This window comes from Sinocyclocheilus anshuiensis, unplaced genomic scaffold, assembly GCF_001515605.1.
Source record: "Sinocyclocheilus anshuiensis isolate Anshui unplaced genomic scaffold, SAMN03320099.WGS_v1.1 scaffold337, whole genome shotgun sequence".
NCBI classification, from domain to species: Eukaryota; Metazoa; Chordata; class Actinopteri; order Cypriniformes; family Cyprinidae; genus Sinocyclocheilus; species Sinocyclocheilus anshuiensis.
This window is the reverse complement of record NW_015537968.1, coordinates 1,674,435-1,686,530: the sequence shown is the minus strand read 5'-3', so window position 1 is coordinate 1,686,530 and position 12,096 is coordinate 1,674,435. Positions and strand designations below refer to the sequence as shown.

Genomic DNA, 12,096 nt, shown 5'->3' with positions numbered 1-12,096 from the left:
AACCTTCATTTAAAAACTGCATGTTGTGTTCACTTGTGTTATCTTTGACTAATATTTAAATTTGTTTGATGATCGGAAACATTAAAATGTGACAAACATGCAAAAAAATAAATAAATCAGGAAGGGGGCCAACACTTTTTCACACCACTGTATATATACCACAAAAGATTGTGGTTTCCTTTGTGGAAAAGCTGATCACTAAGATTAGAGGACCTCCAGACCTGTTAAGATTTTTCTCTATGCTCAAAAACAAATGCCAACCTCAGTAACCTGCAGATAAGTACATCAAACCGTTTTGAATTTAATGAGCGCTTCAGCTAGCTTCAAGGAGAATGGCAAGGAGAATTCTTCTCCAAGTAAACATCTGTGCTCCCTCTGTCTGGGGAACCTGGGACCCCTTTTAAAAATAGCTGTGTTCCTTTTTGAGAGCTTGTTTGCAATGTCTGTATCTCTGCCTCCATTTCCTTCCCAGCTGTGTGTTGATGGCCTTGTTGCTGTGATTGCGAAGTGCTGGAAAAGGAAATTATGCTTATCTGGGGTCGGTTTGGCGGATGGTCCTCTAACGTTCAAGCTGAGATGTGGTGAGACGAGGTTGGTCTTCAATCAGCTCTCTGAGAACGTAAATGTGATGACGGTGACATTTTTGTAAAAGGGTCTATTTGAGATTCCTGAACAGTGAGTTCAGTGACACAGTCCTGTGGAATACCGCAGCCATTCCTCACATGTCATTCCCATATTTCACCCTCTCTCTCTCTTTTTTTCTCTTTTTCACCAGCACAGCTTTGCAACTAATCAGCAACTTGGGAACACTGCTTGTAGAATTCAGTAAAGCTCTAGTCTATAATAAAAATGACAAAAAAGCCTCACAAATATAAGATCAGTCCACTCTCTATTTCTCACACAGCCTGAGAAAATGTTAAGGCAACGTAAAATTGAATAATGTAATTCAAGTCTTTAAGCATGATTGCTGATGCATTAGCATCTACTGTCCAAAGCGGCATATTTAAATTAGGAATGTCAGCTAGTTGGTTAGTTAAAACTTATGAAAGATTTATTTAAAACATTTTGTAAATATTTGTAAAAAATTATTTATTTATTTGATGCTTTCAAAAAAAAAGTGACGTCACATGGCCAAGTATGGTGACCCATTCTCAGAATTTGTGTTCTGCAGTGGGAACACCAGCACCAGCAGTGGGAAGCCATTTTTTTGCTGCAGCGCCCAGGGAGCAGTTTTGGGATTGGTGCCTTGCTCAAGGGTCTAACCTCAGATGTGGTATTGAGGGTGGAAGAGAGCGCAGTACATTCACTTCCCTCACCTACAATCCCTGCCGGTACCAAGATTCGAACCTGCAACCTTTGGATTGCAAGTCCTTTGGGTTAGTATACAGAAAGTCTAATAGTTTTATTTGATTTTGCATATCTAAATACTCTCAGACTTCAAACTTCCTGTTATTATGCTATACAGTATATTTGGGTCTGTCTGTTAATGATAGTTTTGTGCAATATAAGATTATAGTTGTGTATCCGAATTTGAATATATGTAGTTTTGCATATATGGGAATAAGAAAAAAAAAAAGAGCTTTGAGAATTCTCTCCCCTGAGATGAGTCATAAATAAAGTCCCAGGTTTTGCAGAGGAGATGTCAGAAGAGGAGCCAAGGGCTTTTATAAGGTACAAAACAAGAGCCAAAGCCCCTCAGCAGCTATAAATAGGCCACATCAGCACTATAAGCGTGAGGGGAACAGAAGCAATGTGTCATGCAGCATGTATAAGCTCTCGTAAAGTGGTGCAGTTGTGTCCTCACACTGAATGATGCTCAACAAACATTGATCAACTGCTTCTCCCTCCTAAAAAAACTCCATTACTGAATCTGTGCTTCAGAGCCATCCTCTTTTATCAGTTTAAGTACCATAGCTCCTGAGTCTATTTCTCCTTACTTGCTTCTCAAGCAATACTACATCCATCATCCACAAAATTACAATGAGTTCATAAGTAAAAGCTACTTATCTGTGGAGCAGTTTGCTCTTGTGGAGCAGTGGACCGAGCATCCTGAACGGTAATCTGTATTCTGAAAGGCTGGGTGGTATTTTCCCAGACATGTTTGAGAATGGCTGTTTTGTCTTTGCTGCACAACATCATTTCAGCTGTCTGGTTCAAAATCAGCAGCACTTCACCTTTAACCCTGACACACTCCAGACTCAGATTTCTGCTAGTGGAATAGTCTCATGATTATTGACTACGATTGTAAAGTCTGGTTTAGGCATGTGCAAAACTATACATTCAAAATCAATCAGTGTGGTGGGTTTACTGAAAGACAGACTTAATGAAGCTCCATACATTAATTAGTCTGCTTTCGGCTTCTCCTAAACAAGTCTGGGGGCGTTTATATGACATACTTTTGTGTTCAAAGACAACTAGATTGAAAGCAATACAATGGAACAGAATGCAAATATTTTAAGGTGTGTTTTTTAAACTATTTTTAACCTGACACATGACATTTTTAACCTGTGCGTCATGAGAATGCAACACTCGTGACAAGGTACTCAAAAAATGATGCAAGCTGCAACGCAATAGCAAAGGAAAAGTGCCTTACAAGAAGAGAAGATTAAAAAACTACCTAAAATACACGTTTATATATAAGAACAATATAAAACTACTCCACTAGTTAGAAACTGTATCTTATTTTTATCAAATTCAACCCACTTAGGCGGAAAGCTGCTAAATGATCATTAGCTAAAATGAATAGTTTTTTTTTTATTAAAGGGGTCTTTAATATTAAAGGGGGCAATTATGATGTTGCTAAAAAGAACATTATTTTGTGTATTTGGTGTAATGAAATGTGTTTATTAGAGATCGACCGATATATCGATTTACCGATATTTTTCCCGGTATTTAAGCATTTTACCATAATCGGATATTGGTTTTGTAATATCGGATTCACCGATAAATGCCGCCATCTTGTGGGTGTTTTGAGAATTGCATGCAGGATCGGCATTGAAGCGCATCTGAGGGGAGGCGAGACAACAACAACGGCATGGTGCAGGTACTTGATTTGCTGTAGTTAGTAAACTTTATTTAACATAGCCATTTATGCACAAATTAGATGCATTACATAAATGCCTGATATGTAGTTTATGCAGCTTGGCTCTAAGAAATAGAAACCAAATCATGGAGTCACGTAAAATAACCCGTCAAGTCCTGTCCCAATAAAGACGTAACTTTGCGTGAATTAAATAATATGCAGCAATGAATGAGCGCATGTTGGAAATAAAAACGCTGAATTTAATTCTCTGTCTGTTGTCTATATGCTCATCGTCTCATGAAGGCAGAGTCACGTAGGCTAAAATAATCCGTCAACATCCTCTCCCAATAAAGATGTAACTTTGCACGAGTTAAATAATACAGCCATGAATAAGCGCATGTTGGAAATAAAAGCTCTAAATTTAATTCTCTTGTCTGTTGTCTATGCTCATCATTAGTCTCGTCTGTGGCCTGCAGAAGCGGGTGAGTTTACCCGACAGGCGTTCTAAGGGCATTTGTTGCATCCAGTGGGGACATAATTACGGATTATAATGACTTATATACTGTCTTTTTACGCATTGCAACACGCCGAGTAAACATAAAACCATGTCTGCATTTGTGATCGGAGAAATGACAAACAACAAGCGCTACTCTACACTGCTCAAAACTCGCGTTTGAATCGTCAGTGGCAAATCCTTTAAATATAAAAAACGTACTTACAGTCTGTGAGTCAGAACAGCCGGCATTGTAGTCTACTCTATCAGGATCAGGAAACAGTCCTTCATAAAATGTGCTGCACACATCTGAATATTTGGGTTGAACTGTTCTGGAACAGTGCTGTAAATACAACTTAACCACTGATTTCTAGTCGTGTCCTCTTTTGGAAGGCCAAACAAAGTAGTTTCACTTTCACAACGAAACACACAGCGCCTTCACGACATGGCGGCAGCAACAATACTACAGCGAGGATAAAAGTTACGCCTTCTTTCTTTGCGTGAACATTTGGGGCGGCGTTATGCAAATCTGCCCACATCGTGACGTAGACATGTGGGGGCGTGTTAGAACGAGCCGTTTTAGGTAGGCGTGGTTGACTCTTAACTTTTATAAAGAATATCTCTTTGGATTTGAGACTTTAGTCTTTGCAACTTTACAGATCTTCTTTATGCACCAAGAGCTTGTAACACTTCAAAGAGAAGGAAAAATTGAAATCGCATCATATGACCCCTTTAAGTTTTTACAGCTGTGCTTAAGGATATTTTGTTTACTTCCTACTAATAGTTTGAAATAAACCTCCTGAATAGCTGTCAAAAACCTTGCAAACTTTGCCAAAGCTATTAGTTATTTCTTTTTAAACACTGTATCCCAGTGGACTGATGAAATCTAGTGCAACCTAACGCCCCAAATTTACATTAAACTATTGATTTAAGACAGCTTTTGTCATTTTTGTGTGAAATATCGATCAAGAGGACCTGTAAATGGTCAATGGAAACTGGGAAATCAGAAACTGAGTGTAATTAGCGGTGTAATCAGTCTGGGAACAGTTGTCCAGTTAGTTTATTGGTTAGAATGCAAGACCGAGCGGCAGAAATCTCAGTTCAGTACAGTAAGCTCAAGTGTCCCACTCACTGCTTCCGAAGAGGTCAGAGTGCAAAATCTGTTTGTTGACTCAGTAAAAATCTCACTGCTGTTTGCACAGAACAGGAAAGTGAATGCAAGCTGGACAAAACTTAATAATAAAAGAAAGAACCTTCAAAAGTGGAAAAAAAACGCCAGATCAACTTCTTTGTCAGGTATCTAAATTTCCAGTCTGACAGATTACTTTTGCCAGAATGAAAAGCAATGGATAAACACGGAGCTTATTCTAAGCTATGATAAATAATAGGAACGCAATGATATAAAAAATCTGGCTGATACCATAGACTGTATAAAAACATGGACGTAGTGTCCGTGACGTCACCCGTAGGTTTCCGAAGAGCGTTTTTGAAGCCTAAAGTAGGCGGAGCCGGCCGTCGCCATCTTGGCAGCGCGTCACTCCCGGATAATCGAAAATGGGCAAAGAGGCGGGAGCTGGTTGCTGAAACCACGCCCACCTATCTTGACGGTGGTGACAGCACCGGCAATCCACCTGTCACTCAAGTGGCCACGCCCTTAATTATGCAGAACTTTAAGGCTAACGCTCAAATACTCTGCTACTAATGCATCCCTAATCCATAGTTATGATGTATTGCACGAAAGCAAAACAACATACGTCAGGCTTCTGAAATTTCCCAATTCTAAGAACTGGCTTAAGCAAGTAATGTTTCTGGATAATAATACTTCTCTGCTTTGAGCAAAAAGAGGAAGTGAGCAACACATGACCTTCAGTAATTCTGTGTTGTTGAGTTACAGTTACGAAAAATAAATGCAGTTTTGCAAGATTAAAACAGAAGCATCGAAGCTGGCTGCTCAACACACTCTAGCTGCTAGGCCGCATAACAGGTGGCTGACACAGGAAACAAATCCAGACTAAACATGAAGCTGTGTTCTGCAAACGCTGAAGAATCAGAGACACAAACACACAACAACCCAATCAGACTTCAGATCATTTACATGGCTGCAAGTCAGTCAGGGGTTTTACAGCACGACAGGAGCCGAAGCAGCCAGCCTCCCGCAGTTAAAGGTCTAATAGCAAATCCCTTGACGAAGAGCATTTTGCATCTAGATGCTTTTATCTATGTTCAGTATATCAGATACAAGTTGTGCAAATACTTCAGTGGCCATCCGTTCGGAAACTCTCTCTCAACTATGTTGTGACACTGCCTATGCGAGGATGAAACTGATATGCTGCATTCTGCATTAACTCTGCTTTTGTCAAAAGAATCAATTTGAGTCAATGCTTCACCGTACACACGCCTGTATTGACCTTCACCGCTCCCACCATGTCTCGACGATTACTGCTAAAGAGGGATCAAACAAGACGTGAAGACATTACGCACAACACATGACTTCAAACACAATGCATCAGAATCCCCGACAGCTGCTTTCACTGATTCAAGCCAGAGCGGCTGCTTATTATGAAGCAGATATTAATAGATCGAGGTTGATTGCATGATGACAACCTCCACAACACCGCTGAAATAACACATATATCATTATAGTAAAATAAAATGAGCCACAAATCCCATGAATGACTGTATACTACCACATTACAGTGGCATCAGCTCCTCGATCTGACCTTGTCCAAAGACAGATCAGCATTCCCATCATGAGCACGTTACAATTCATCACTGGTGTCCAGACAGCTGAGGATGTGCAAGGCTAGTGGAACTGCATGCCAGGGATGCGGTAAGACTTTGAGCTTTTAAAAAGCACTCAAGAGTACCTGTGAAGAGACAGGTAAAAATACAGATTTTTGTTTGGTATACTCACAATCGAGGTGTTTCTTTTTGGGTCCACTGACTTCATGCGTTGTGGCCTTGCAGACGGCTTTGCTGATGGCTGATCCAGTCATGCTGTGCTGGGCCGCTGCGATGCGATCTGTGATGGACTGTCCTGACATTTTTATGCAACTCTGAGATACGAAAAATGACCACTAAACTTGACCTGGTCTAGCTGCAAAAGGTGTCTTTCCACTAAGATCTAAGTATAGGAGTTGACGATTTTACAAAAATACACTCGATACAAACTGATGAGTTTGATACGTTTCGAACGAGCCACCAAGTCAACTGGCACTAATTCATACACTTGTAGCAAAAATGGAAGGAAAATGTGACCTAACTAGTAAAAATATCACAACTAGATATACCGTAACTAATATGGAGGTGCGATCTGAGCTTTTGTTAGCTAAAATTACTCATACAGCGTTGGCACCAAGAGCAGATACTTGTAATATTGAAGTCTGAAGATACAAAACAACTGTTGGAAAATGTCATAGCTATCAGTCAGGCCAGCTCAGAGGATTCAGGCAGAAAATATCACCTGTCAGCCAGCTTGTGCCTCACCAACACAGACCTTTTAAAAGAAAAAGTGGATCTGGGAAGCACCGCAGACTAGCTTGTGATTAGATAGGCAAATCTGTTCTGTGGTTTTTCCTGTCTTTATGAACCTACTATTATACTGGCACCAAGACCTAACAACTCCGACAGGTTTCCTTGCGAGAAATATGCATAGACATACCAACCAAACCCTATGAGAGACTTGGCAAAGAGAAAAAAGAAAGCTGGATCAACTCAAAAATGTAACTATACCGGTAACAAAACAAAAGTATTATGTAACCAATCTATTTAAGCGACGTATCTAATCGACAACCTAAACTATCTGCCCAGCCAGCTGAGTAGATAGCTTAAATCACATCTGAACTTGAATTAGTGCTCCAGCTTTCTTATATTAGACACTACTAACAAAAAACAATCCTATGCGAGCCTAAGCTATTCCTAGATTACACAAAATCTTCAAAAAGAGTGGTAAATATTGTTAAAAACAAGTCCAGCACTCATCCCGACGAGGACAGCTGAAAGTGTCCGGCTCAAGTTGGACTCCAGCCCGGTGAGCCAGCGCGTCTAACCGGATGCCTGGTTCTCTTCCCTTCCGTCCCGCTTAAAGTCTCCCTTAGTCCGCGAATACGACACGGTTCCGCCTATGGTGAGACCGAGAGACGTCGAGCTGTTCGGGACTGAATGATGGGGTGGTGTAGCTGTAGAACCCCTGTCTGACGCTGTGTCTGTGGTTCGAACTGTCAGCTCTACGTTATTCCGGTTTGCTGAAGAATGCGCTGGCGGAGCCGTTCAGGACAAAATGGCTTCGCTCTGATCAGGTGAACGAAGAGCTGGAGTTTGATTGGGCGGGAGCAAGTGGCGTTGACTCGTTCGTGGGAAATAGCGTTGCCACTCTTTACTTGGATTCTCGTTGTGATTCTTTCTTGACAGCTGATCCATAAATGATTTGCCTAAAATGCCCCCGGAGATTTTAAGTAATGCTCAACTTTTGTAATACATTTACATGTATACATTTTAATTGTGTGTGTGTGTGTGTGTGTCATAGACTGTATAAAAACAGGTGTATATATATATATATATATATATTATTTATTTATTTATTTATTTTTTTTTGGCATTGCCAGTTGGGAATCACAAGTGTTCATGAATTACTTTCATAATGTTTTCATAGGATATGTTTTATGTACATTTAAAGTAATGTAATTTAATTACAATATAATTCATTTTTGATCCGCATTTAATATTTTGTGCATGGATCAAAATCAATCAGTCAGATTGGTTCGACAGTGAGACTATACAGTATGCATTGTGTCTCTGTTGAAATTGTCTTGTATTTGTATAAATATTCAAAATTATTCAGATTTCGAAATTAATAATTATTATTAATCACTTAAGGGAATTTAAAGGTTAATTATGTATTACTGTATTATTTTAGTATTAAATCATTTATAGCCTGTATTGCAATTAACTGTAAAAAAATTTAGAATTTGCATTCTGCATTCTGATTTTTTGAAGTAGCCTATAAATATGTTCGGAATGTCTCTTCAAAAGCTTATGACTCAGTCAACCTTTTTTATGTGACTATGTCTGCGTTTCTCTCTGAAAACGACATCCAACAGTTTCAGAAGCACAACAAAGCTTTCAGATCACTTTGCCCTTGTCTATTCACATGTGAATGACTGACTGACTGTGTTGTACTATTCACCGTATTATGACAACCAATTGAAGCAAAATGAAGATCAGAAAGTGTCCATCAGCATGAACGGAGTCGTTTTCTGTTTAATGCCCACTTAAGAGCTGTGAGATGTAATTTGGTTTAAAATACCACAAAATACCATTTGATCTGTTAATGAAAGACTAACTAAAAAAAAGACACTATAAATATATTACAATACACTGTGATATAACAGATTACACAAATGCAATCAAATAACAAGACACAATAGATGTATTACACAAAACATACATTTCACATTTTGCTTGAATTTTTTTTTCCACATTAGATTTATACAAACTAGAATGTAGTGTATTACAGTGAACAAGTGCATTATTGAAATGTTAAAACATATGTCCCATAACCCTGAATTAAAAAAAAAAAAAGTGATGACCTGTGACCTTCTCTAAAGCATTAAAACCCAGTGTGTCAAAAATGAGGTAAGCAAAAGTATGTTTCAGAAGGGAAGTACAACATTTAAACACACCTCTCTGTATGAGGAAGTGGTTTAAAGAGCAAAACCACAATGGTGTCGAACCTTGACTTCATTTGGGAGGAGCATGAGAACATGTCTCATTCTAACATGTAAATAGCTCATTTGAACTTGTGTCACATATGGCTATATATAGTCTACTTTAAAAACTGATGACACTCTAAGGTTATGCTTAACAAGACAAACCATTTGTGTAAGTAAACCTGATTTTTTAAATAGCTGTTTTAGGTTTTTACATCACTGAGAAAACTACTATTAAAACAAAATTACTATAAATTTACTAAGAACCTATTCATTGTGTGGTATTCATATGCACAAAGACAATGCATTTGCAATGAACGTTAATATTTTTGACACTGGAAAACACAAAACATTAAACTGATCTACAAGATTAACATCTAGTCCAGCAGATATTTTGGATACTTGCAGTTAGTCCATCTGAACAGCTGATGTGACAGCCCCATCTAGAGGAAAACAGATGCAACTATTTCCATGGCAACTAGATCCAGCAGTAGCCCTTGGCAACAGTTTCTGCAACTGATCACTTCCTCAGGGAGCATCCTACTTATATAAACAAGAGATGTTGACTTGAAAATAACACAATGTGGTTCAAATTCTGCTTGTAATAGAAAATTGCACTGGATTTTTTTTATTCTAAAACGATTCTGGATCACTGTATAGATCATTAGAAATAATTAAAATACGTGGACCAAGAAATTAAAAAATAATTATTTTATCTTGTTTTACAAAAGCTCTTTATACATTCATATAAAGTACAGTGTGTGGTACTGCAGATTGTGTCACAAAAACGCAAGCAGAGCATTTGTGAGTGAGTATTCTTGACTGACAGAGCATGGAAATCCTGCTGAAATGGTTTACTCCTCCCTCTCATTCAGTCAACACTTGCGTCATCCGTATAGTCAAATGCCTGACTCCGTAGATGCTAAATGAATGCTTTTACTGCCAACATACAGTCAGGTTTTAGAGCTGTGAATTTCACATTTACAAGTAGTCATTTGGCAGATGCTTTTATCTCAAGTGACTAACAAGCGATAAGCAATTTATTATACAAATTCTGTCTTACACTTTTAACATTCTGATGTTCTTAAGGTGAGCTTTAAACTCTGCTACATAAATTAAAAAGAATGATTTATAGTTAAGTGTTTCATAAGGAATATGGGAACATCAAAAACATTTGTATTCAGGGATTTTTCTCAACCAATGTGTAATACTGGAGAAAATAAGCACATCCAAAACACCTTCAACAGGTGGAGGACCAAAACAGAAAACACGTTGTAAACTGTTCAACTATTCCCTTTATTTTCCAAATAAAACAGCAACATTTCAACCAGAGATTCTCAGAGATTTATAAATGAAACATTGCTGTTTTAGTTTGAAAATAAAGGAATTAATTGAACGTTGTGCCAATTTTCCTTGTTTACTTTCACATTACATAAATACAGCCTTGCGAACCCCTGAAAATTAACGTCTGCTTAAACTTCTCAAGATGACCAGCATGAGTGCTTTAGCACACAAACTAATCTCACAGTCATGAATACACACACTCTTTCAAACAAAATCTGCAATTTTATTATTTTAGAGATGTAATAATGGAGAAATTAATTTTGTTTTAATTTGAATCTTTGGTCTTTCATGTTATTTTGTGTCTTTTTAACTCTCATGTCCACCCTGAAATCTACTAAAACACTTAAGTAATGAACACTTCTTCTATATAATAGATAGGCCTATAATAGATACACAGTTAATAAACAAACAGCATGCTACAACTATTTAAAAAACAAAGATACCACTAATTATTAGGCTAATAAACTATTAAATAGGCTATTCATAAATAGAGAGAAAGACAGCTGGCTGTCTAATAAAAGGCAGTAGGCTAATAAACACACCATTTGAACAATATTTTATAAGTAAGAGGATCCAAGGCAGTATCCCACCTGAAATCAATGGAAAAATAAAAAGAAGCAATTCTGTCTTCATCCACGGCATTATGGAGACTTTACCGCTGTGCTGTATCATGCTTGGAAAACAGCAAAACATCTATTTAAATCCATTTAATTTTATTTTTACATATTGTAGTTTACTTTTGATTAATTCATTTCTGACATAATGCCCCCATCAAGTGTGCTACTTACCAAAATATCTGCTCAAACTTGATTTCAGGAAAACATCTTGCATCGCCTCTCTTCCCGGTTTTTTCTAAGGTGATTTGGTCCGGACAGTCGTTAACCTTTCGATTGGCACGAAAACCGGTAACAGTTTGCTGTCCAAAGCACTTTTACGGAATTCCCTTTGATCATTAACGACAACGCGCCGTGACACTATCGCATGCTTCTGAGGTTATTCCAGAGTTTGGGGGCTAAATAGCAAAAGGATTTGCCGCCCGCAATTGATTTTGATATTCTAGGTATTATCAAATTGCCAGAGTTTTGAGAACACAGCGGACGTGAAGGACTATAATGCAATAAGAGCTCGTTCAAATACTGAGGTGCTAAACCATTCAGGGCTTTATAAGTAATTAGCAAGATTTTAAAATCTATACGATGTTTAATAGGGAGCCAGTGCAGTGTTGACAGAACCGGGCTAATATGGTCGTACTTCCTGGTTCTAGTAAGAACTCATTTTGGACCAGCTGGAGTTTGTTTATTAAGTGTGCAGAACAACCAATAAAGCATTACAATAATCTAACCTTGAGGTCATGAATGCATGAATTAACATTTCTGCATTTGAATATATTATGTCAAGCAAAATTAAAATATATAATTACATACCTTTTATTTACTGTATTATTTATTATTATATCAAAATATTTATATATGCTAATACAGCAAGGCTGGGGACATGAAAAAATTAAGAAAAACACAGTAAAGGTTGTT

At 37.9% G+C, this 12,096-nt stretch overlaps 1 protein-coding gene across 3 annotated transcripts in view; it reads right to left on the bottom strand.

Moving 5' to 3' along the window:
* LOC107668925 (phosphatidylinositol-binding clathrin assembly protein-like) overlaps positions 1–7,812 on the bottom strand; it is a 67,671-nt gene extending 59,859 nt beyond the window's left edge. For 2 of the 3 annotated variants that reach the window (XM_016460989.1, XM_016460998.1), the window contains exon 1: positions 6,430–7,812. In XM_016460989.1, coding sequence (XP_016316475.1) covers positions 6,430–6,559 — 130 coding nt within the window. In that variant the 5' untranslated portion in view covers positions 6,560–7,812. The remainder of the gene's footprint in view (positions 1–6,429) is intronic. The other variant, XM_016460981.1, reaches the window with a different exon arrangement.
* Between the last annotated feature and the right edge of the window lie 4,284 nt (positions 7,813–12,096).